Raw genomic sequence first — 27303 nt, 5'->3', positions numbered from 1 at the left:
CTCGCAAGAAATTATAGGCACCTGATCATCCATCCTTATCTAGATCCATCTTTAGCTCGCTGCACTTCATATAAGAAGGTAAGAGAACTTGGGCAGTGAAAAGCTTGACGAAAACAGGTTAGTCGCTGTTTCACAGGTACTCCCTCCGTCCGGGAATACTTGTCATCAACATGAATAAAAGGGGATGTATCTAGATGTATTTTAGTTCTAGATACACCCCTTTTAATCCATTTTGATGATAAATATTTCCAGACGGAGGGAGTAGAAGCTACAAGGGGAAAACAAATCATAGTAGCACTACAAGCAAAATCGCACCCCGATCAACGGGGCTGAAGGGGTTTGCGGAGGGGGTTCTCAGCCAACTTCCACTGTGGAGAAGCTGGTGGTCTCTGTCCATGGCGATCCCACTTACTTAACTAGCCTTGGTTTTGTTCACGCCGTGCTGCAGAAACTTGGAGCGGTACTGCTCCGCCAGCGACTTGTCCACACCTCCCGCCCCACTCGCATCTTTCCTCGCCCTTTTCGTAGCCTTGTCTCTCTTCTGCTCGCCATCATTTCTGTTCCTCCTTTTTCTCCGTGCGTCCGCCTGGGTGTGTGCCGTAGATGGTCCCTGATGAATCAAATGAAACAGACGTGACATTAGATTACTTTACTGCATCTAAATGGGGTACTACTGCAAAATAAATTCGGTAGTACTTACACTCGGTGCAGCATTCGGGGCCGCATCTGTTTGATTTCCATCTGACACAGAGGAGGTTCCCTTAATTGACTGCCGTGCTCGTTTTGCGGGCCTTTGAGATTGCCTTTTGTCTCCCTGTGTGCTTTCCACAGTGGTGTTAGGACCTCCAGGAACTGACAGATCATCTGAAGGTCCTTTGCCAGAGTCGGATAATTTAGATGGTATATCTTGCAATTCTCGCTTGCTCCCTTTTCCAAAAGGTCTCTTCTTATTTGAACGAGGGCCATCAGTTGTAGACTGATCTCCCAGAGCCCTTCGCTCTTGTGCAGCCTCTTTTGCCCTACCATTGCGTTCGTTCCGAATCTTCTGGAGCCTCATTTTTTCAACATCCTCAAGTGCAAACTCGACAATTGGACGACGTTCTGTACCAAAGGTTCCTGCAAACACGTAAAGAATGATAGATAAATGATAACACGGACCAAACCATTCCGCGTTCAGCAGCAAACATTCAACAGGGTGGGCAATACAAAAAAGAGACCAACAGGCAACATGTCGTTGGTTAGAAACGAATGTCAGAGATACAAATAGTTTGTTTTGATTTTTCCATAACGAAATGGCTTCACCAAATATTGTCCCATAAAAATGTGAAACTATCAGGAGCAAACAATACTCCTGTCATTATGTACAAACGAACATCAAACAGCGGTATGAAAATGCAGACAGCCCATGATTGTTAATGAATGAGTGAACATAGGCAGCACTGACAAACAGCACCAGTAAATAAGATAAAGACAACAATGATGTACATTATTTCATAAGTATTTATATGCAACCCAGCCCAAATGTGTTATGCATCCAATATTAAAAGTGTAGGTGCAATCTAAGGATGATGAAATACATAAGCAAAGTCAACTCACTGCAAAATGTTTTTCGATATATACATGCTACATCACGAAGTAGCAACACAAGGCAGAACAATTGGCACAACATGACAACAACCAGCCTAATTAAAAGTGGCAGGTGCGTAAAAACGTACCAGGGTTATTGTTTAGAACCCTCAGAGCTACAAGAGCATGCTCATGTTCTTGAAAGTCAACAAAGGCTACCCCCCGGGAATGCTTCTGTGCAGCACCCTGACCTTTCTTTTCATTGTTTAGGATATTTACCTGCTCGAGACAAATGCATACACATAAGCTTCAGAAAGATACCTAAAGAATAGCAAGAGAAACTTGGATGGTAAACCGCAATTAAACCTTCCGGATGACAGGATTTTGCTTGGTGGCACGAGAAATTACTGCTTCTCGGCAAAGCTTCTTTACATCATTAATGGTCAGAGTCTTTGGCAAATTGTAAATGATAAGCCTTGTTCTGGAGACATGGAATTTTGGAGATACAAGCATTTCTGCTTTTCTTTTAGCCAACCTACAAGATAAAAATAGCAACCATTTCTTATTCATTGCTCACAAAATAACAGAAGGCAGATAACAAGAGAAAACAAGGTTCTGATTTATGAAAAAAAAAACATTTCCCTGCAAGCAAGGAAAAGGCATAGAGATGTAAAAAATTCAAATGCAAGTGAAAAAAGGCACTGTCTTTACAGAAAAAGAGACTAAGAATGAATTCTCAGAAAATTCATCAAATTACATGAAGATGACAGATAGGATTTTATTAATTAACATAACAAAATCATCGCATTGACTTTATTGATACTACTTAATAAGAATGAACTAATGCAGACATAAGAAAGAAGAGTTAAGACAAACTCTTACCAACTACGTTTATTCATGTCAACATCTGATACACCTTCCGCAGCTGGCGTTCCAGGGAGTATTTCACCTTCCTGCTTCGACACTAAACTTTCAGGAACAGAAAATAATAGGAGTGCAGGATGGAGTGCAGATAAAAGAGTTAACTGTTAAACTTGCCTTTGACAAATACAGGTTGCGTCGATCCTCAACCTCGTTCTTTCCCTTCTCCAGTTCCTTTTTGTGAGCTGACTCCTTATCCAGCGCTTTCTTAACATTAAGTGGTCTGCTTTTTACAAAAATTCCTAATCCAGGAGCAGCATTAGCAGCAGAAACTGCTGCATCAGCTGCCTCTGCTGTAGAAAACTTGAGAAAACCAGTCCCTCTAGGTCTCCTGCACAGACAGTGCAAAAATTGTTGGAATCAACAAATGCATTAAGTGAAGGTTCTGTGGTCAATACAACTGGTGGAGAATGGACAAAATAAAATATTTCTGGTTAGATGGTTAAACATACTTTGTGAGTTTATGCAGAACTGGGAAGAAAGATTGAACTTTCCCAAACACTGAGAACCGCTCTGTTACTTCCTCATTGCTAATATCAAAAGGAAGGTTGCTTATGAATATTGTCCTATCCAGGCCAGTATCTTCTTTCTTAGGTTTCAAAGAAGGAACAGTGCTTTCTGTCTCTGCTACATGTTTAGATTCTGCCAACATGACAGATGCAGGTTTTGAAGCAGGAATGATACTTTCTGCCTTTGTTACATCTTTAGGTTCTGCCAACTTGGCAGCTGCAGGTGACTGGGGTTGCTTCTTTTTTGGTGTGTCCTTTTCTGTTTCAGAATCTGTATCGATATCAGAACTCTTTTCTGGTGTATCATTTTCTGTTTCAGAATCTGTATCAATATCAGAACTCTCAACACCAGACCGCTCAGACTTCTCTGATGATTTGATCAAATTTTCAAGAACTTTTCTAGAAATGTCCGCTTCACTTTTGAAATCATCCTCAGGAAGACGATTCGAAGTCTCATGATCAAGTTCACTGTTATCATCGCTGTCATCTCCTCCGACAAGATTATCTTCAGAGGATTCCTCGTCACTGCCCCTGTCAGATATATCTTCCAACTCTGAAAGGACATGCAGTTCTCAGAATCACAATAGTAACTCATAGAACTCAAAGCATTGGTTGACGACATTATGAGAAGGTATGCAGTGTACTAATTAAATAGTTGGACAATCATGGTAGCTTTAGACAATGGAATATACTCCTGTTTCCTGAGGAACTATATCAAGGAGCCAGCACGGTATTTAATCAAGTGTCTAAAATGAGTGATTTACAATATATCGCCATATCGGTTTATTATATCATTCAGATTCAGACAAGTATAAATCTTGGATTAGCTGTAGAGAAAACTAATAGCTTTATGAGAACTCTCTGAATGAACAACAGTACAAACGCTGGTATAAGAGTTTATATTTACCGTCGTCCTTAGCATCAGACTTTGCAGCAACAGCATATACATTCTTCGGAACAGCCCAATCAACAGCTACTGTTCTCTTTGCAACAACTTTTCCATTAACATTTTTTATAGCCTGGTTCAGAGAAACATCGTGGCAAATTAGGACTTCCAATGAATATTTACTCTTACTGAACAAAGTACTGACCGTACATTTTCTGCATCCTGTTTGCGTGTGAAAGACAGAAAAGCAAATCCTTTTGATTTCCTGTAAAAAAGAATAAATGCAACAGAGTTAGCAACTTAGCATATATTACGAGTTGCTTGACTCACCAAGGGAACAAAGGACTAAACGAAAAACATTACCCATCATCAGATTTTTGTGGAATGGAGACATCCCAGACAAATCCTTCACAGCTAAATATGTCCATGATCTCCTTTATAGTAACCTGTGAGAATGAAACATGCATGTATAGTTTCTCTTTCATATGCTCCAGAAAATAAATTTTGGAAGAGACGAATTTGCATTCAACCAAGCACCTTGAATGGAAGGTTCCTGACTATCACTCTCCATTTCCTGATCTTTGAACCCTGAATAGCAACAAACAAGTTTCAGACACTTGCAAGTAAATGAACGAACTATAGAAATAAATTGAACTAATCGAACAGAAATGTAATGAATTGGTTCTACAGATAAACTGTGTATCTCATGCAAAAGGGGGAAACACTCATCAACCAAGAGTTGGATTTTATGTAAAAATCATGGCACCTTCCACTTGCACAATAGCACCAGTAGTCATTGTGATAATATATCATACAAAAAAGTGAACCAGACATTCAAAGAATAATAGTCTGAGGGAACCTCTAGCATTGGTTTCTCTCACGATTGTAGCTAACTGAGGGAACCTCAATTATAGCTAACTGAAATCAGATCATGGTTTCTCTCACGATTGTGATAAAATATCAAACTCTAGAACCTCTAGCATTTTACTGAGCAATATACAAGCTACCTGGTACATGACTAACATGTGTACTCTCAGGGAAACTCTCAAACTGCAACTACGTTATTTGAAAGAAAAAATTGTACCCTGGAAGGCATAGCAGAACATAGATACGAGAATTCCAGATAAGAAAGGTTTGAAAGCACTTATAATTACCGCACATCCACTAATTTTTAATCACCGCGCATCCTCCCATTTTTAAACAGGTGGCAAAAGAGCCAGCATGGTATGTAGTAGTAAAGCAAAACTAGATAATGATTTCAATTTCGTTTAGTTGCAGAAAAGGAACGAGACTATCAAACTAGATAAAGCAATGGCAGCATATATTAAGATAAATACAACACAAGAAGACGGCTGACCTCCCCACCAAGTTGACGAGCCCAAACAATTGCTCCTTTGATCTCCTTGTGATGCAAGAGAACAACAGCCTCCCAAGCTGATTTCACACTTGAAAAGAGTACTGCTGCCGCATCCGATGTGCACCCATCGCGTGCAAGCCCTGGAGGGGATGAATGCCATATTGTACTGTTAACACTTTTTTAACTTTATTACATGCTAGTTGTGCTAAATGAGCTAAATGTCTGGTGAAGTACATGAAGATTCAAACATGACTGGATTCATTCCATTTTCTTATTAAAATCCCACGACAATTCTGACATGGCCTTTTGTGGTGCTTTGCTCTCAGTCATATCTTAAGCTGACAAAGAAACCTTAACGGCACAACCTTTTGCGGTGCTCTTGCTTCAGTCAAACAAATGAAATAAGTAATAATACCGATGTCCTCCATTTATCAACCATGACTAAGAGGTTGGTGAAGTTTAGATATTCTTCTCCATTGAGGAATAAATGAATGAGAATGTAATGAAAAAAAAGGAGTAAGGAATAGAGAATGAGAACTTAGTGGACACAACAGACATATGTGCACGGATAGGAGAATAAAAAAACATAATTGTTCTCTTTACCAAGCAAAATACACATGCAGCTGGAACTAGAACTGTTAACTAAGAAATTAAGCACTGCAAAGTAATCATGTCCAACATTCAAGCCAATCAAAAATATGCTAGCAATGTGCAAATACCAAATATGGACAATCCTCACATGTATAGAGTCGTGCACAGGATTACAAGTCATGTAGAGAATTAACAGCTCAAAACATAAGCATCATCTTCATCAGAAAACACGCATGCAGTCAATCGGCGAGCATAAGAATGGGCCATTTGACATGCTAAGTTGTAATGAGAACATATTGCTAGGTGAGACATGCAGATGGAGTAATGACTTTTTAGTTCACTGAGACACTATCTAGAAAAGACCAGACATGCAGCTTTAAATAAGATTCAAAACTATCATAATCATTTGAATATGAATATCAACAATAATGCAATTGAAGTTGCCACATGTTATGGATTAACAGGCGAACGGGAAGGATTTTACTCTACCCTTTAGGCACTACACCTCTATATAAGGAGGTTCCTCGTTTTGAGATTAAGCAAGACGTAAACCAAATTAGTCCTAGTTTCTTGACTCTCCCTGGCCCTGGGTGCGGTTGCTCGCAAGGTGCTGCCGCATAACTTGGGTCGAGGTAGTACCTGACTAGACCTAAGGGCCCCTGTCTTATCTCGCTACATAACAAAAATGAAATTTTAAAGCAAGGTAATACCCGTCACAAGAGATTGGAATTACTGATGTAGCATGAACTCAAAGAACTATCACACCAGAATAATTATTGTGTTGACAACATAATATACAATTAAAATTAAGTAAAACTTGGGGTGGGGTGCAGGGAAGTGAAAAGAGAGCATGAAAAGATCATACCATGGAGCTCCATTTCCTCTTTTGGAAGTGGATAATTTACAGACACTACTGTGCCAATCTCTCCTGCCAGACGGAAAACTTCACTAGCCATAGAGAAGTCTTGAAGACCACCAAATATAACGGTTTTGGCAATCCTATCATTAGGAGATAAAAAATTACAAGTCAAATTGAGTTGAACTGGAACAGATAAAAATGCTACAACATTATATCTTCGACCAAATAACTAAAGATAGTACTTGAAGGGGCAAGATTCAAAACAAGAGGAGAACAAATTTTAGCAACAATATGGCATGACATATTTTACGTAATGTGGTATTGTCCAGTAAATATAGAAGTGTTCCAGTCCACACCTTTGCTTTTCAGAACTTTTTGCTTTATCAGTAGCATTAATGCTAACTTCCTTTGCTACTTTGGTATCCTTGGCCGGTAACTGTGGTGGTCCTAGTTCAACACAATATCTTACATCAGAAAATTTTGAAGTAATAGGAAAACTGAACAGTGGAACAACAACAACAACAAAGCCTTTAGTCCCAAACAAGTTTGGGTAGGCTAGAGGTGAAACCCATAAGATCTCGCAACCAACTCATGGTTCTGGCACATGGATAGCTGAACAGTGGAAATGGTGCAAAAAAGTTAAACAACTTCCAAATGAAACCTGTATCAGCTTTATGCAAGGGCTCCTTATGTTTTACAGGAACAGGAGTAGAATTATCATCTTCCTCATCTTTTGCATTGGAGTCGTCAACATGCACTGCTTAAAAACAAAAATAGCAAAATCATCAGAAACTCAATCTATTGAGTACTTTTATAAGCAAAAAATTATTGATATTTACCACTCTCTTTCTTTTGCAGACGTTCCTTCAACGGAGCACGTTGTATCGCGAGCTTAACTCTGATTTTCCTACCAGCAACAGCAAAGCCATTCTTTTGTTGAATAGCTCGCTCAGCATCCTGAACAGTGGCACTGATATAACGCAAACACATTTTAAGTCAGTTCAATTTGACTGCTGCCCGAAAACCTGTTTGAACAAGAAGTAGCATGACTCCAACGGGGCAGAGCCAATTGGCTACGACATGGTGACTGAAATACAAAAAATTTCCACCACTTTGCAATTGCAAGAAAAAGAGGAATCTGATCAAGTACTTGACGTATGCTAACAGGGCCAAGGTCATTTTTATGCACAGGTAATTCCATAATTGTCAGCAGAAACACACTCTTCTCTGAAGAAATACATTGTTCAGTTGTACCAGCACATGAACCAAGTTTTATCTATCAACCAAGCTTAAATGATTTAGTCTATCTCAATGCCGAGTTGAAGCAAACCATAGAAATGAAGGACTGCCCAATTCACATTAAAATGGAAAGAGAAGTACTGTCAAGTGGGTGACGTATTGCCAAGAAGAACTCAGTGAATATGTAAGATACTTCTAATGAGAATAAGAATTACTGCACCGAGGCTAACTGTTATGATGCGTCTGATCACGCTAACTAGGCTAACCACGGCATTGCATGGCAAGAATGAGTACTGAAAATCTTTAACAGATCAAGTTCTGAACTCACAATTGTACAAACCCAAATCCTTTGCTCGTCTCGGACCCTGCATAATAAGAACAGCAACAGAAGTTGTTAGTCACAAGCAACGGGAAATTGCTCACTGATAAACACCATATAGAGCCATCAAATCTCTCAATCGTCAGCTGATCAGCTCACCTTTCGACGCGACCATGAAGCAGCGCCTCACCGGCCCGACCTCGCTGAACACCGTCTCGAGCTGCACAGCAACAGCACAAGCGGAAAATCACACCCAACACCCAACACTGAGTAACCTCACAGCTTAGTAGAGAGGGGGGGCGCCTCGACTACGAGCTCGCCCTTACATCGGAGGACTTGTAGGTGTACGGCAGGTTGGAGACGAAGACAGTGGAGGGGGTGTGGCCCCCGCCGGCAGCGCCGCCGCCTCCGGCGACGGCAGCTTCGCCTTCCCCGGCAGGCTCTCCTCCGGCGCCGTCGCCGCGGGCGCGGACGCGCTGCTTCCCCTTGCCCATCGCCGGCGTGCGCTGCAGGGAACGGCCGTGGGAGCTGGGTGGGGGTGCTCGCGGTTGCGATGGGACGAGAGGTTTTTGTGGGCTAGGGTTTATAATTGGACGGAGAATGGATCGGCCGTCTGTTTTGGGTGGGCTGAAACCGGGCTGGCCCGTAAGTACGTAGCGCCTGTTGTGGGCCGGTCAAACAAACTGTTGTTCACGCGACCCTGAGCGAGCGAGTAGTTTCCCGGTTCGTTGGTTCGTTGGTTCGTGGTCTGACCGTTTCACCGTTACCTCCGCCTGGTTTACTGGTGCCCTCGTGTTTAGGGTTCGAAAAAATATAAATATGATGCCAAAAAAAGTATAAATAAAAAATAGTATCATCAAAAAATATATTCAAATAAGAATTCAATGATATATTTTTTATGAGATGCATTAACATTATGCTAGTCAAATATGTGGTCAAGCTTTGACCCAAAATACAATGGGAACAAATAAATTAGGACGAAGGTAGTAACTCACTGTCGAAAATTGGCCGATACCGTTGACCACTAACTTTTGCAAAAATAAAATGATGAAATAAAAAACTGAATATTCGAAAAAATATTCATGAATTTTAAAAAGTTGATCACAACATTCCAAGAAAATGTTCATGTGTTTGGAAAAAGTTCGTAAATATCAAAAATGTTCATGGATTTGAAAAAAGTTCGTCACAAAATTGAAAGGAAATGTTCACCGGTTTGAAAAAAAACAAAATTAAAAAATTCATGAATTTGAGAAAAGTTCATGAATTTTAAAAAAATACCTGAATTTGAAAAAAAGATCATCACAAACATTCGAAAAGAAAGCTCATGGGTTTGAGAAAAGTTCATGAGTTTTTAAAAAGTACCTGAATTTGAAAAAAAAGATCATCACAAACATTCGAAAAGAAAGTTCACGGGTTCGAGAAAAGTTCATCAATTTGAAAAGGTTCACGAATTTGAAGAAAGTTCATGGTAATTAAAATTAAAGAAAAAAGAACAAAAAACAGACATAAACAACTATGGAAAAACAGTAGTAAAACTGCATTGCCCGGTGTAGTGCTGAGTGGGCCGGCCCATTCGGTCAGGGGGGTGTGCGCCGCATACGCATTGGCCTCTCTTTGGCGCGTGAAGTGTCAAACACGATTTGGCAAGATTGATCTATGTAGGACGTTTCGCTCAAAATAATGGCTTGGGACGAGTTCACAAGTGTGTTGGCTGGCCTATCTTCGGGCGGCTTCTTCTTCCTCCCCTTCTTCCTTAGTGTCACGGATATCCTCTCCTTATCCCCCCCCCCCCGACGTGCCGGCATGCCTTGAACAAACTGCTGGCTCCTGCCACTCACGGCTGGCAACGCTACCGTGCCACCTTGCTTCCCTTCCCTGTCATCTCCGCAGGTCCAGCATCGCCCCGACCTTCCCTTTAATCCCCCTCTTCGATGTCGGTGACCTGCACCCACACCCAAGCCACTCAAGTTTCGTCCTCGCCTCCAACCCTTGTTGGCTATGGCTCGATGCTTCACCTATGGCTCGTCGTTGACTCACAGCCATCGCTCCACCTCTTCCTCGCATCATGATGAGTCCAAAAATGTGATGATTTTAATGTTCCTACATGGTAGGCTTTGTGGGATTTTACCGCATTCGCACATGTCTTTTTACCATTTTTCCCTAGGATGCATTTTTTAAGTAGTTGAAGCACTAAGGAAAAAACTTCTAAAATGGTGATAAAGTCACGTAAATAAATGTGACAAATAATTACCATAAAAGAATGAAGTACTTGGGTGTTGGAAATATGCCCTAGAGGCAATAATAAAGTGGTTATTATTGTATGTCCTTGTTCATGGTAATTGTCTATTGTTCATGCTATAATTGTATTAATCGGAAACCGTAATACATGTGTGAATACATAGACCACAACATGTCCCTGGTAAGCCTCTAGTTGACTAGCTCGTTGATCAATAGATGGTTGTGGTTTCCTGACCATGGACATTGGATGTCGTTGATAACGGGATCACATCATTAGGAGAATGATGTGATGGACAAGACCCAATCCTAAGCATAGCACAAGATCGTGTAGTTCGTTTGCTAGAGCTCTTCTAATGTCAAGTATCATTTCCTTAGACCATGAGATTGTACAACTCCCAGATACCGTAGGAATGCTTTGGTTGTATCAAACATCACAATGTAACTGGATGGCTATAAAGGTGCACTATAGGTATCTCCGAAAGTATCTGTTGAGTTGGCACGAATCGAGACTGGGATTTGTCACTCCGTATGACGGAGAGGTGTCTCTGGGCCCACTCGGTAATGCATCATCATAATGAGCTCAATGTGACTAAGGAGTTAGCCACGGGACCATGCGTTACGGAACGAGTAAAGAGACTTTCCGGTAACGAGATTGAACGAGGTATGGGGATACCGATGATCGAATCTCGGGCAAGTAACATACTGATGGACAAAGGGAATTGTATACGGGTTTGATTGAATCCTCGACATCGTGGTTCATCCGATGAGATCATCGTGGAACATGTGGGAGCCAACATGGATATCCAGATCCCGTTGTTGGTTATTGGCCGGAGAGATGTCTCGATCATGTTTGCATGGTTCCCGAACCCGTAGGGTCTACACACTTAAGGTTCGGTGACGCTAGAGTTGTTATGGGAAATTGTATGTGGTTACCGAAGGTTGTTTGGAGTCCCGGATGAGATCCCGGACATCACGAGGAGTTCCAGAATGGTCCGAAGGTGAAGATTTATACATGGAAAGTCCAGTTTAAGTCATCGAAATGGTTTCGGGGGTTATCGATAATGTACTAGGACCACCGAAAGGTGTCCGGGGGTCCACTGGGTGGGGCCACCTGCCCCGGAGTACTTAGTGGGCTGAATATGGGTGGGAACCAGCCCCCTAGTGGGCTGGTGCGCCCCCAATGGCCCAAGGCGCCTAGGGTTGGAAACCCTAGGGGGAGGGGGCGCCTCCCACCTGCTTGGGGGGCAAGTCTCCCCCTCCTGGCCGCCGCCCCCCTCTAGATGCATCTAGGGGGGCCGACCCCCTCTTCCCCCTATAAATAGTGAGGGGTGGGACGGCAGCCGCACCCCTTCCCCTCGCGCAACCCTCCACCCTCCAACACCTCCTCCTCCTTCGTAGTGCTTGGCGAAGTCCTGCCGGAGAACCGCTAGCTCCACCACCACGGCGTCGTGCTGCCGGAGCTCTCCCTCAACTTCTCCTCTCCCCTTGCTGGATCAGGAAGGAGGAGACTAATGGGGAACGTAGCAGAAATTCAAAGTTTTCTACGCATCACCAAGATCAATCTATGGAGAAGTCTAGCAGCGAGGGAAGGAGAGTGCATCTACATACCCTTGTAGATCGCTAAGCGGAAGCGTTCAAGTGAACGGGGTTGATGGAGTCATACTCGTCTGTTGGGGAACGAAGCAGAAATTCAAAATTTTCCAACGTGTCACCAAGATCTATCTATGGAGAAACCAGCAACGAGGGGAAGGAGAGCGCATCTACATACCCTTGTAGATCGCTAAGCGGAAGCGTTCAAGAGAACAGGGTTGAAGGAGTCGTACTCGTCGTGATCCAAATCACCGGAGATCCTAGTGCCGAACGGACGGCACCTCCGCGTTCAACACACGTACAGCCCGGTGACGTCTCCCATGCCTTGATCCAGCAAGGAGAGAGGGAGAGGTTGAGGAAGACTCCATCCAGCAGCAGCACAACCGCGTGGTGGTGGTGGAGGAGTGTGACAATCCTGCAGGGCTTCGCCAAGCACCGCGGGATATGAGGAGAAAGAGAGGGAGGGCTGCACCAACGAGAGAGATCAAATCGCGTGTTATGAGCAGCCCAAACCTCAACTATATATAGGGGAAGGGGAGGGGCTGCGCCCCCTTTAGGGTTTCCACCCCTAGGGGTGGCGGCCAGCCTAGATCCCATCTAAGGGGGGCGGCCAAGGGGGAGGGGGAGAGGGAGGCGCACCAGGATGGGCCTTAGGGCCCATCTGCCCTAGGGTTTGCCCCCTTCTCCTCTCCCTTGCGCCTTGGGCCCTTGTGGGGGGGCACACCAGCCCACCTAGGGCTGGTCCCCTTCCACACTTGGCCCATGAAGCCCTCCGGGGCTGGTGGCCCCACTTGGTGGACCCCCGGGACCCTCCCGGTGGTCCCGGTACGTTACCGATAAACCCCGAAACTTTTCCGGTGACCAAAACAGGACTTCCCATATATAAATCTTTACCTCCGGACCATTCCGGAACTCCTCGTGACGTCCGGGATCTCATCCGGGACTCCGAACAACATTCGGTAACCACATACAAACTTCCTTTATAACCCTAGCGTCATCGAACCTTAAGTGTGTAGACCCTACGGGTTCGGGAGACATGCAGACATGACCGAGACGTTCTCCGGTCAATAACCAACAGCGGGATCTGGATACCCATGATGGCTCCCACATGTTCCACGATGATCTCATTGGATGAACCACGATGTCAAGGACTTAATCAATCCCATATACAATTCCCTTTGTCTAGCGGTACAATACTTGCCCGAGATTCGATCGTCGGTATCCCGATACCTTGTTCAATCTCGTTACCGGCAAGTCTCTTTACTCGTTCCGTAACACATCATCCCGTGATCAACTCCTTGATCACATTGTGCACATTATGATGATGTCCTACCAAGTGGGCCCAGAGATACCTCTCCGTTTACACGGAGTGACAAATCCCAGTCTCGATTCGTGCCAACCCAACAGACACTTTCGGAGATACCTGTAGTGTACCTTTATAGCCACCCAGTTACGTTGTGACGTTTGGCACACCCAAAGTACTCCTACGGTATCCGGGAGTTGCACAATCTCATGGTCTAAGGAAATGATACTTGACATTAGAAAAGCTTTAGCATACGAACTACACGATCTAGTGCTATGCTTAGGATTGGGTCTTGTCCATCACATCATTCTCCTAATGATGTGATCCCGTTATCAACGACATCCAATGTCCATGGTCAGGAAACCGTAACCATCTATTGATCAACGAGCTAGTCAACTAGAGGCTTACTAGGGACATGGTGTTGTCTATGTATCCACACATGTATCTGAGTTTCCTATCAATACAATTCTAGCATGGATAATAAACGATTATCATGAACAAGGAAATATAATAATAATCAATTTATTATTGCCTCTAGGGCATATTTCCAATAGTCTCCCACTTGCACTAGAGTCAATAATCCAGTTCACATCGATATGTGATTAACGCTCAAGGTCACATCCCCATGTGACTATCACCCAAAGAGTTCTGGGTTTGATCATGTTATGCTTGTGAGAGAGGTTATAGTCAACGGGTCTGAAACATTCAGATCCGTATGCACTTCGCAAATTTCTATGTCATCTTGTAGATGCAACTACTACGCTACATTTGGAGCCATTCCAAATAACTGTTCTACTATACAAACCCAGTTTACTACTCAGAATAATCTGGATTAGTGTCAAAGTTTGCATCGGCGTAACCCTTTACGACGAACTCTTTTACTACCTCCATAATCGAGAAAATTCCTTAGTCCACTAGTTACTAAGGATAACTTTGACCGCTGTGCTGTGATTCATTCTTGGATCACTCTTGTACCCCTTAACTGACTCATGGCAAGGCACACTTCAGGTGCGGTACACAGCATAGCATACTGTAGAGCCTATGTCTTAAGCATAGGGGACGACCTTCGTCCTTTCTCTCTATTCTGCCGTGGTCGAGCTTTAAGTCTTAACTTCATACCTTACATCTCAGGCAAGAACTCCTTCTTTGACTGATCCATCTTGAACACCTTCAAGATCATGTCAAGGTATGTGCTCATTTGAAAGTACCATTAAGCGTTTTGATCTATCCTTATAGATCTTGATGCTCAATGTTCAAGTAGCTTAATCCAGGCTTTCCATTGAAAAACACTTTCCAAATAACCCTATATGCTTTCCAGAAATTCTACGTCATTTCTGATCAACAATATGTCAACAACATATATTCATCAAAAATTCTATAGTGCTCCCACTCACTTCTTTGGAAATACAAGTTTCTCATAAACTTTGTATACACCCAAAATCTTTGATCATCTCATCAAAGCATACATTCCAACTCCGAGATGCTTACTCCAGTCCTTAGAAGGATTGCTGGAGCTTTGCATACTTATTAGCATATTTCAGGATTGACAAAACCTTCCGGTTGTATCACATACAACCTTTCCTCAAAAAATCATCGAGGAAACAATGTTTTGACATCCTATCTGCAAGATTTCATAAATGATGCAGTAATTGCTAATATAATTCCAACAGACTCTTAGCATCGCTACGAGTGAGAAAGTCTCATCGTAGTAAACTCCTTGAACTTGCCGGAAAACATCTTAACGACAAGTCGAGCTTTCTTAATGGTGATACTTACCATCATTGTCCGTCTTCCTTTTAAAATCCATGTGTACCTAACAGCCTTACGACCATCAAGTAGTTCTTCCAAAGTCTACACTTTGTTTTCATGTATGGATCCTCTCTCGGATTATATGGCCTCGAGCCATTTTGGAATCCAGGCCCACCATCGCTTCTCCATAGCTCGTAGGTTCATTGTTGTCTAGCAACATGACTTCCAAGACAGGATTACGTACCACTCTGAAGTAGTACGCATCCTTGTCATCCCACGAGGTTTGGTAGTGACTTGATCTGAAGTTTCATGATCACTATCATAAGCTTCCACTTCAATTGGTGTAGGTGCCATAGGAACAACTCCCTGTGCCCTGCCACACACTAGTTGAAGAGATGGTTCAATAACCTCATCAAGTCTCCACCATCCTTCCACTCAATTCTTTCGAGAGAAACTTTTCCTCGAGAAAGAACCTGATTCAAGAAACAATCCCTTATTGCTTTCGGATCTGAGACAGGAGGTATACCCAACTGTTTTGGGTGTCCTATGAAGATGCATTTATCCGCTTTGGGTTCGAGCTTATCAGCCTGAAACTTTTTCACATAAGCGTCGCAGCCCCAAACTTTTTAAGAAATGACAGCTTAGGTTTCTCTAAACCATAGTTCATACGGTGTCATCTCATCGGAATTACGTGGTGCCCTATTTAAAGTGAATGTGGTTGTCTCTAATGCCTAACCCATAAATTATTGTGGTAATTCGATAAGAGACATCATGGTATGCATTATATCCAATAGGGTGCAGTTATGATGTTCGGACACACCATCACACTATGGTGTTCCAGGCTGTATCAGTTGTGAAACAATTTCCACAATGTCTTAATTCTGTGCCAAACTCGTAATTCAGATATTCATCTCTATGATCATATCATAGATCTTTTATCCTCTTGTCACGACGATCTTTCAACTTCACCCTGAAATTACTTGAACCTTTCAATAATTCAGACTCGTGATTCATCAAGTAAATATACTCAACATCTACTCAAATCATCTGTGAAGTAAGAACATAACGATATCCACTACATGCCTCAGCACTCATTGGACTGCACACATCAAAATGTATTACTTCCAACAAGTTGCTTTCTAGTTCCATTTTACTGAAAATGAGGCTTTCAGTCATCTTGCCCATGTGGTATGATTTGCATGTCTCAAGTGATTCAAAACCAAGTGAGTCCAAACGATCCATTTGCATGGAGTTTCTTCATGCATATACACCAATAGACATGGTTCGCATGTCTCAAACTTTTCAAAAATGAGTGAGTCCAAAGATCCATCAACATGGAGCTTCTTCATGCGTTTTATACCGATATGACTTACGTGGCAGTGCCACAAGTAGGTGGTACTATCATTACTTATCTTTTGGCATGAATATGTGTATCACTACGATCGAGATTTCAATAAATCATTCATTTTAGGTGCAAGACCATTGAAGGTATTATTCAAATAAACAGAGTAACCATTATTCTCCTGAAATGAATAACCGTATTGCGATAGACATAATCCAATCATGTCTATGCTCAACGCAAACACCAATCTCGATGGTAGAGGGAGCGTACGATATTTGATCAACCTTGGAAATACTTCCAACACATATCGTCATCTCACCTTTAGCTAGTCTCCGTTTATTCCGTAGCTTTTATTTCGAGTTACTAACACTTAGCAACCGAACCGGTATCTAATGCCCTGGTGCTACTAGGAGTACTAGTAAAGTACACATCAACACAATGTATATCCAATATACTTCTATCGACCTTGCCAGCCTTCTAATCTACCAAGTATCTAGGGTAATTCTGCTCCAGTGGCTGTTCCCCTTATTATAGAAGCACTTAGTCTCGGGTTTGGGTTCAACCTTGGGTCTCTTCACTAGAGCAGCAGCTGAATTGCCGTTTCATGAAGTATCCCTTCTTGCCCTTGCCCTTCTTGAAACTAGTGGTTTCACCAACCATCAACAATTGATGCTCCTTCTTGATTTCTACTTTGGTGTCAAACATCGCAAATATCTCAAGGATCATCATATATGTCCCTGATATATTATAGTTCATCACGAAGCTCTAGCAGCTTGGTGGTAATGACTTCGGAGAAACATCACTATCTTATCTGGAAGATCAACTCCCACTCGATTCAAATGATGGTTGTACTCAGACAATATGAGCACAAGCTCAACAATTAAGCTTTTCTCCCTTAGTTTGCAGGCTAAGAAAATCGTCGGAGGTCTTATACCTCTTGACGTGGGCACGAGCCTGAAATTCCAATTTCAGCCCTCGAAACATCTCATATGTTTCGTGACGTTTCAAAAACGTCTTCGGTGCCTCAACTGTAAACCGTTTAACTGAACTATCATGTAGTTATCAAAACGTGTATGTCAGATGTTCGCAACATCCACAGACAACGTTCGAGGTTCAGCACACTGAGCGGTGCATTAAGGACATAAGCCTTCTAAGAAGCAATGAGTGTTGGGGAACGTTGCAGAAAACAAAAATTTTCCTACTCATTTCACCAAGATCCATCTAGGAGTTCATCTAGCAACGAGTCATCGGATGCATCTACATACCTTTGTAGATCGCGTGCGGAAGCGTTCAAAGAACGGTGATGATGTAGTCGAACACGACGTGATCCAAATCACCGATGACCAAGCGCCGAACGGACGGCACCTCCGCGTTCAACACACGTACGGGATGGGAGACGTCTCCTCCTTCTTGATCCAACAAGGGGGAAGGAGAGGTTGATGAAGATCCAGCAGCACGACGGCGTGGTGGTGGATGCAGGGCGTCACAGTAGCAGGGCTTCGCCTATACTACGAGAGAGAGACGTAACGGGGAGAGAGGGAGGCGCCAGGGGCTGGTGTATGAAGTCCCTCCTCTCCCCCACTATATATAGGGGTGCTAGGGGGGGCGCCGGCCCTAGGAGATGGAATCTCCTAGGGGGGGCGGCGGCCAAGGGTGGGGGGCTTGCCCCCCAAGCAAGGGGGCGCCCCCTTTAGGGTTTCCCCTCAACCCTAGCCGCATGGGCCCTAGGGGAGTGGCGCCCCAGCCCACTTTGGGCTGGGTTCCCTCCCACTTCAGCCCATGGGGCCCCCCGGGATAGGTGGCCCCACCCGGTGGACCCCCGGGACCCTTCCGGTGGTCCCGGTACAATACCGGTGACCCCGAAACTTGTCCCGATGGCCGAAACAGCACTTCCTATATATAATTCTTTACCTCCAGACCATTCCGGAACTCCTCGTGACGTCCGGGATCTCATTCGGGACTCCGAACAACATTCGGGTTACTGCATATACATATCTTCACAACCCTAGCGTCACCGAACCTTAAGTGTGTAGACCCTACGGGTTCGGGAGACAAGCAGACATGACCGAGACGACTCTCCGGTCAATAACCAACAGCGGGATCTGGATACCCATGTTGGCTCCCACATGCTCCACGATGATCTCATCGGATGAACCACGATGTCGAGGATTCAATCAACCCCGTATGCAATTCCCTTTGTCAATCGATATGGTACTTGCCCGAGATTCGATCGTCGGTATCCCAATACCTCGTTCAATCTCGTTACCGGCAAGTCACTTTACTCGTACCGTAATGCATGATCCCGTGACCAGACACTTGGTCACTTTGAGCTCATTATGATGATGCATTACCGAGTGGGCCCAGTGATACCTCTCCGTCATACGGAGTGACAAATCCCAGTCTTGATCCATGTCAACCCAACAGACACTTTCGGAGATACCCGTAGTCTACCTTTATAGTCACCCAGTTACGTTGTGATGTTTGGTATACCCAAAGCACTCCTACGGTATCCGGGAGTTACACGATCTCATGGTCTAAGGAAAAGATACTTGAGATTGGAAAAACTCTAGCAAACGAACTATACGATCTTGTGCTATGTTTAGGATTGGGTCTTGTCCATCACATCATTCTCCTAATGATGTGATCTCGTTATCAATGACATCCAATGTCCATAGTCAGGAAACCATGACTATCTGTTGATCAACGAGCTAGTCAACTAGAGGCTTACTAGGGACATGTTGGTGTCTGTTATTCACACATGTATTACGATTTCCGGATAACACAATTATAGCATGAATAAAGACAATTATCATGAATAAGGAAATATAATAATAATGCTTTTATTATTGCCTCTAGGGCATATTTCCAACAGTCTCCCACTTGCACTAGAGTCAATAATCTAGTTACATTGTGATGAATCGAACACCCATGGAATTCTGGTGTTGATCATGTTTTGCTCTAGGGAGAGGTTTAGTCAACGGATCTGCTACATTCAGGTCCGTATGTACTTTACAAATATCTATGTCTCCATCTTGAACATTTTCACGAATGGAGTTGAAGCGACGCTTGATGTGCCTTGTCTTCTTGTGAAACCTGGGCTCCTTGGCAAGTGCAATAGCTCCAGTATTGTCACAGAAAAGTTTGATTGGCCCCGACGCATTGGGTATGACTCCTAGGTCGGTGATGAACTCCTTCACCCATATTGCTTCATGTGCTGCCTCCGAGGCTGCCATGTACTCTGCTTCACATGTAGATCCCGCCACGACGCTTTGCTTGCAACTGCACCAGCTTACTGCCCCACCATTCAAAATATACACATATCCGGTTTGTGACTTAGAGTCATCCAGATCTGTGTCGAAGCTAGCGTCGGCGTAACCCTTTACGACGAGCTCTTCATCACCTCCATAAACGAGAAACATTTCCTTAGTCCTTTTCAGGTACTTCAGGATATTCTTGACCGCTGTCCAGTGTTCCTTGCCGGGATTACTTTGGTACCTTCCTACCAAACTTACGGCAAGGTTTACATCAGGTCTGGTACACAGCATGGCATACATAATAGAACCTATGGCTGATGCATAGGGGATGACGCTCATCTCTTCTATATCTTCTGCCGTGGTCGGACATTGAGCTGAGCTCAATTTCATACCTTGTAACACAGGCAAGAACCCCTTCTTAGATTGATCCATATTGAACTTCTTCAATATCTTATCAAGGTATGTGCTTTGTGAAAGACCTATGAGGCGTCTCGATCTATCTCTATAGATTTTGATGCCTAATATATAAGCAGCTTCTCCAAGGTCCTTCATTGAAAAACTCTTATTCAAGTAGGCCTTGATGCTGTCCAAGAGTTCTGTATCATTTCCCATCAATAGTATGTCATCTACATATAATATGAGAAATGCTACAGAGCTCCCACTCACTTTCTTGTAAACGCAGGCTTCTCCATAAGTCTGCGTAAACCCAAACGCTTTGATCATCTCATCAAAGCGAATGTTCCAACTCCGAGATGCTTGCACCAGCCCATAAATCGAGCGTTGGAGCTTGCACACCTTGTCAGCATTCTTAGGATCGACAAAACCTTCCGGCTGCATCATATACAATTCTTCCTTAAGGAAACCATTAAGGAATGCCGTTTTGACGTCCATTTGCCATATCTCATAATCGTAGAATGCGGCAATTGCTAACATGATTCGGACGGACTTTAGCTTCGCTACCGGTGAGAAAGTCTCATCGTAGTCAACCCCTTGAACTTGTCGATAACCCTTAGCGACAAGTCGAGCTTTATAGATGGTCACATTACCATCCGCGTCTGTCTTCTTCTTAAAGATCCATTTATTTTCTATGGCTCGCCGTTCAACGGGCAAGTCAGTCAAAGTCCATACTTCATTTTCATACATGGATCCTATCTCGGATTTCATGGCTTCTAGCCATTTGTCGGAATCCGGGCCCGCCATCGCTTCTTCATAGTTCAAAGGTTCACCGTTGTCTAACAACATGATTTCCAAGACAGGGTTGCCGTACCACTCTGGTGCGGAACGTGTCCTTGTGGACCTTCGAATTTCAGTAGGAGCTTGATCAGAAGTATCTTGATCATTATCATTAACTTCCTCTCTAGTCGGTGCAGGCACCTCAGGAACATTTTCTTGAGTTGCGCCATTTTCCGGTTCAAGAGGTAATACTTCATCAAGCTCTACTTTCCTCCCACTTACTTCTTTCGAGAGAAACTCTTTCTCTAGAAAGGACCCATTCTTGGCAACAAAGATCTTGCCTTCGGATCTGAGGTAGAAGGTGTACCCAATAGTTTCTTTTGGGTATCCTATGAAGACGCATTTTTCCGACTTGGGTTCGAGCTTTTCAGGCTGAAGTTTCTTGACATAAGCATCGCATCCCCAAACTTTTAGAAACGACAGCTTAGGTTTCTTCCCAAACCATAATTCATACGGTGTCGTCTCAACGGATTTCGATGGAGCCCTATTTAAAGTGAATGCGGCAGTCTCTAAAGCATAGCCCCAAAAAGATAGCGGTAAATCGGTAAGAGACATCATAGATCGCACCATATCTAATAGAGTGCGATTACGACGTTCGGACACACCGTTACGCTGAGGTGTTCCAGGCGGCGTGAGTTGTGAAACTATTCCACATTTTCTTAAGTGTGTGCCAAATTCGTGACTCAAGTATTCTCCTCCACGATCTGATCGTAGAAACTTTATTTTCCTGTCACGTTGATTTTCAACCTCACTCTGAAATTCCTTGAACTTTTCAAAGGTTTCAGACTTGTGTTTCATTAAGTAGATATACCCATATCTACTTAAATCATCAGTGAGCGTGAGAACATAACGATAGCCACCGCGAGCCTCAACACTCATTGGACCGCACACATCAGTATGTATGATTTCCAATAAGTTGGTTGCTCGCTCCATTGTTCCTGAGAACGGAGTCTTGGTCATCTTACCCATGAGGCATGGTTCGCACGTGTCAAATGATTCATAATCAAGAGACTCTAAAAGTCCATCTGCATGGAGCTTCTTCATGCATTTGACACCTATGTGACCAAGGCGGCAGTGCCACAAGTATGTGGGACTATCATTATCAACCTTACATCTTTTGGTACTCACATTACGAACATGTGTAGTATTACGTTCGAGATTCATAAAGAATAAACCATTCACCATAGGAGCATGACCATAAAACATATCTCTCATATAAATAGAACAACCATTATTCTCGGATTTAAATGAGTAGCCATCTCGAATTAAACGAGATCCCGATACAATGTTCATGCTCAAAGCTGACACTAAATAACAATTATTAAGGTTTAAAACTAATCCCAAAGGTAGATATAGAGGTAGCGTGCCGACGGCGATCACATTGACCTTGGAACCATTCCCGACGCGCATCGTCACCTCGTCCTTTGCCAGTTTCCGCTTATTCCGCAGCCCCTGCTTTGAGTTACAAATGTGAGCAACGGCACCGGTATCAAATACCCAGGAGCTACTACGGACACTAGTAAGGTACACATCAATTACATGTATATCACATATACCTTTTGTTTTGCCGGCCTTCTTGTCTGCTAAGTATTTAGGGCAGTTCCGCTTCCAGTGACCGCTTCCCTTGCAATAAAAGCACTCAATCTCGGGCTTGGGTCCATTCTTTGGCTTCTTCCCGGCAGCTTGCTTGCCGGGCGCGGCAACCTCCTTGCCGTCCTTCTTGAAGTTCTTTTTACCCTTGCCTTTCTTGAACTTAGTGGCTTTATTGACCATCAACACTTGATGTTCCTTCTTGACTTCTACCTCCACTGATTTCAGCATTGAGAACAACTCAGGAATGGTCTTTTGCATCCCCTGCATGTTGAAGTTCATCACAAAGCTCTTGTAGCTTGGTGGAAGCGACTGGAGGATTCTGTCAATGACCGCATCATCTGGGAGATTAACTCCCAGCTGAGACAAGCGGTTATGTAACCCAGACATAGTGAGTATGTGCTCACTGACAGAACTATTTTCCTCCATCTTACAGCTGAAGAACTTATCGGAGACTTCATATCTCTCGATCCGGGCATGAGCTTGAAAAACCATTTTCAGCTCTTCGAACATCTCATATGCTCCATGTCTCTCAAAACGCTTTTGGAGCCCCGGCTCTAAGCTGTAAAGCATGCCGCACTGAACGAGGGAGTAGTCGTCAACACGTGTCTGCCAAGCGTTCATAACGTCTTGGTTCTGTGGGACGGGAGCTTCACCTAGCGGTGCTTGTAGGACATAATCTTTCTTGGCAGCTATGAGGATGATCCTCAGGTTCCGGACCCAGTCCGTATAGTTGCTGCCATCGTCTTTCAGCTTGGTTTTCTCTAGGAACGCGTTGAAGTTGAGGACTATGTGGGCCATTTGATCTACAAGACATATTGTAAAATATTTTAGACTAAGTTCATGATAATTAAGTTCATCTAATCAAATTATTAATGAACTCCCACTTAGATTAGAAATCCCTCTAGTCATCTAAGTATTACATGATCCGAGTTAACTAGGCCGTGTCCGATCATCACGTGAGACGGACTAGTCAACATCGGTGAACATCTTCATGTTGATCGTATCTTCTATACGACTCATGCTCGACCTTTCGGTCTTCTGTGTTCCGAGGCCATGTCTGTACATGCTAGGCTCGTCAAGTCAACCTAAGTGTTTGCATGTGTAAATCTGTCTTACACCCATTGTATGTGAACATCTGAATAAAACACCCGATCATCACGTGGTGTTTTGAAACAGCGAACTGTCGCAACGGTGCACAGTTAGGGGGAACACTTCTTGAAATTATTATGAGGGATCATCTTATTTACTACCGTCGTTCTAAGTAAACAAGATGCAAAACATGATAAACATCACATGCAATCAAATAATAAACGTGACATGATATGGCCAATATCACATAGCTCCTTTGATCTCCATCCTGGGGCTCCATGATCATCTTGTCACCGGCTTGACACCATGATCTCCATCATCGTGTCTCCATGAAGTTGCTCGCCAACTATTACTTCTACTACTATGGCTAACGCGTTTAGCAATAAAGTAAAGTAATTTACATGGCGTTTCTCAATGACACGCAGGTCATATAAAAGAATAAAGACAACTCCTATGGCTCCTGCCGGTTGTCATACTCATCGACATGCAAGTCGTGATTTCTATTACAATAGCATGAACATCTCATACATCACATATAGGTCATTCATCATTCATCACAACTTTGGCCATATCATATCACAAACCACTTGCTGCAAAAAACAAGTTAGACGTCCTCTAATTGATGTTGCAAGTTTTACGTGGCTGAATTTAGGGTTCTAGCAAGAACGACTTCTTACCTACGTTAAAGCCACAACGTGATTTGTCAACTTCTATTTACCCTTCATAAGGACCCTGTACATCGAATCCGCTCCAACTAAAGTGGGAGAGACAGACACCCGCCAGCCACCTTATGCAACTAGTGCATGTTAGTCGGTGGAACCGGTCTCACGTAAGCGTACGTGTAAGGTTGGTCCGGGCCGCTCCATCCCACAATGCCGCTGAAGCAAGAAAAGACTAGTAGCGGCAAGAAAGTTGACAAATCTACGCCCACAACAAAGTGTGTTCTACTCGCGCAAGAAGAACTACGCATAGACCTAGCTCATGATGCCACTGTTGGGGAACGTTGCAGAAAACAAAAAATTTCCTACTCGTTTCACCAAGATCCATCTAGGAGTTCATCTAGCAACGAGTCATCGAATGCATCTACATACCTTTGTAGATCGCGTGCGGAAGCGTTCAAAGAACGGTGATGATGTAGTCGAACACGACGTGATCCAAATCACCGATGACCAAGCGCCGAACGGACGGCACCTCCGCGTTCAACACACGTACGGGACGGGAGACGTCTCCTCCTTCTTGATCCAGCAAGGGGGAAGGAGAGGTTGATGAAGATCCAGCAGCACGACGGCGTGGTGGTGGATGCAGGGCGTCACAGTAGCAGGGCTTTGCCTATACTACGAGAGAGAGAGACGTAACAGGGAGAGAGGGAGGCGCCAGGGGCTGGTGTATGAAGTCCCTCCTCTCCCCCACTATATATAGGGGTGCTAGGGGGGGGGGCGCCGGCCCTAGGAGATGGAATCTCCCAGGGGGGGCGGCGGCCAAGGGTGGGGGGCTTGCCCCCCAAGCAAGGGGGCGCCCCCTTTAGGGTTTCCCCTCAACCCTAGCCGCATGGGCCCTAGGGGAGTGGCGCCCCAGCCCACTTTGGGCTGGGTTCCCTCCCACTTCAGCCCATGGGGCCCCCCGGGATAGGTGGCCCCACCCGGTGGACCCCCGGGACCCTTCCGGTGGTCCCGGTACAATACCGGTGACCCCGAAACTTGTCCCGATGGCCGAAACAGCACTTCCTATATATAATTCTTTACCTCCGGACCATTCCAGAACTCCTCGTGACGTCCGGGATCTCATTCGGGACTCCGAACAACATTCGGGTTACTGCATATACATATCTTCACAACCCTAGCGTCACCGAACCTTAAGTGTGTAGACCCTACGGGTTCGGGAGACAAGCAGACATGACCGAGACGACTCTCCGGTCAATAACCAACAGCGGGATCTGGATACCCATGATGGCTCCCACATGCTCCACGATGATCTCATCGGATGAACCACGATGTCGAGGATTCAATCAACCCCGTATGCAATTCCCTTTGTCAATCGATATGGTACTTGCCCGAGATTCGATCGTCGGTATCCCAATACCTCGTTCAATCTCGTTACCGGCAAGTCACTTTACTCGTACCATAATGCATGATCCCGTGACCATACACTTGGTCACTTTGAGCTCATTATGATGATGCATTACCGAGTGGGCCCAGTGATACCTCTCCGTCATACGGAGTGACAAATCCCAGTCTTGATCCATGTCAACCCAACAGACACTTTCGGAGATACCCGTAGTCTACCTTTATAGTCACCCAGTTACGTTGTGACGTTTGGTATACCCAAAGCACTCCTACGGTATCCGGGAGTTACACGATCTCATGGTCTAAGGAAAAGATACTTGACATTGGAAAAACTCTAGCAAACGAACTATACGATCTTGTGCTATGTTTAGGATTAGGTCTTGTCCATCACATCATTCTCCTAATGATGTGATCTCGTTATCAATGACATCCAATGTCCATAGTCAGGAAACCATGACTATCTGTTGATCAACGAGCTAGTCAACTAGAGGCTTACTAGGGACATGTTGGTGTCTGTTATTCACACATGTATTACGATTTCCGGATAACACAATTATAGCATGAATAAAGACAATTATCATGAATAAGGAAATATAATAATAATGCTTTTATTATTGCCTCTAGGGCATATTTCCAACAATGAGGACAATCCTCAGTTTACGGACCTAGTCCGCATAATTGCTACTATCAACTTTCAACTAATTTTTCTCTAGGAACATATCTAAACAGTAGAACTAAAGCTCGAGCTACGACATAATTTGCAAAATCCTTTTTGACTATGTTTAGGATAAACAAGTTCATCTTATGAACTCCCACTCAGATAGACATCCCTCTAGTCATCTAAGTGATTACATGATCCGAGTCAACTAGGCCGTGTCCGATCATCACGTGAGACGGACTAGTCAACATCGGTGAACATCTTCATGCTGATCGTATCTACCATAGGACTCATGCTCGACCTTTCGGTCTTCTGTGTTCCGAGGCCATGTCTGTACACATGCTAGGCTCATCAAGTCAACCTAAGTGTTTCGCGTGTGTAAATCTGTCTTACACCCGTTGTATGTGAACGTTAGAATCTATCACACCCGATCATCACGTGGTGCTTCGAAACAACGAACTGTTGCAACGGTGCACAGTTAGGGGGAACACTTTCTTGAAATTTTAATGAGGGATCATCTTATTTACTACCGTCGTTCTAAGCAAATAAGATGTATAAACATGATAAACATCACATGCAATCAAATAATAGTGACATGATATGGCCAATATCATATAGCTCCTTTGATCTCCATCTTGGGGCTCCATGATCATCTTGTCACCGGCATGACACCATGATCTCCATCATCGTGTCTTCATGAAGTTGTCTCGCCAACTATTACTTCTACTACTACAGCTAACGGTTAGCAATAAAGTAAAGTAATTACATGACGTTTAAGTTGACACGCAGGTCATAAATAAATAAAGACAACCCCTATGGCTCCTGCCGGTTGTCATACTCATCGACATGCAAGTCGTGATTCCTATTACAAGAACATGATCATCTCATACATCACATATATCATCCATCACATCCTTTGGCCATATCACATCACATAGCATACC

At 43.8% G+C, this 27303-nt stretch overlaps 1 protein-coding gene across 2 annotated transcripts; it reads right to left on the bottom strand.

Moving 5' to 3' along the window:
* Positions 1-65: 65 nt before the first annotated feature.
* On the bottom strand, positions 66-8817 carry LOC125510989 (RNA-binding (RRM/RBD/RNP motifs) family protein). Of its 2 annotated transcripts, none has more exons than XM_087522018.1 (19): positions 8574-8817; positions 8407-8467; positions 8257-8293; positions 7529-7659; positions 7351-7449; positions 7046-7136; positions 6696-6829; positions 5240-5379; positions 4420-4470; positions 4246-4328; positions 4093-4147; positions 3904-4015; positions 2940-3549; positions 2601-2818; positions 2449-2515; positions 1933-2101; positions 1716-1845; positions 701-1116; positions 66-610 (listed from the first exon to the last, which is right to left on the bottom strand). In XM_087522018.1, exons 1-19 carry the CDS (start codon positions 8739-8741, stop codon positions 413-415), a joined length of 2970 nt encoding a protein of 989 aa, XP_087378144.1. In that variant the 5' UTR covers positions 8742-8817; the 3' UTR covers positions 66-412. The 2 variants fall into 2 exon arrangements, with proteins under 2 accessions (XP_087378144.1, XP_087378145.1); XM_087522019.1 differs by having other exon boundaries at positions 7351-7446.
* Positions 8818-27303: the final 18486 nt, after the last annotated feature.

Source organism: Triticum urartu, chromosome 5A (assembly GCF_056163025.1).
Source record: "Triticum urartu cultivar PI428250 chromosome 5A, HENAU_Tu73, whole genome shotgun sequence".
Taxonomy (NCBI): domain Eukaryota; kingdom Viridiplantae; phylum Streptophyta; class Magnoliopsida; order Poales; family Poaceae; genus Triticum; species Triticum urartu.
This window is presented reverse-complemented; position numbering and strand designations above follow the sequence as displayed.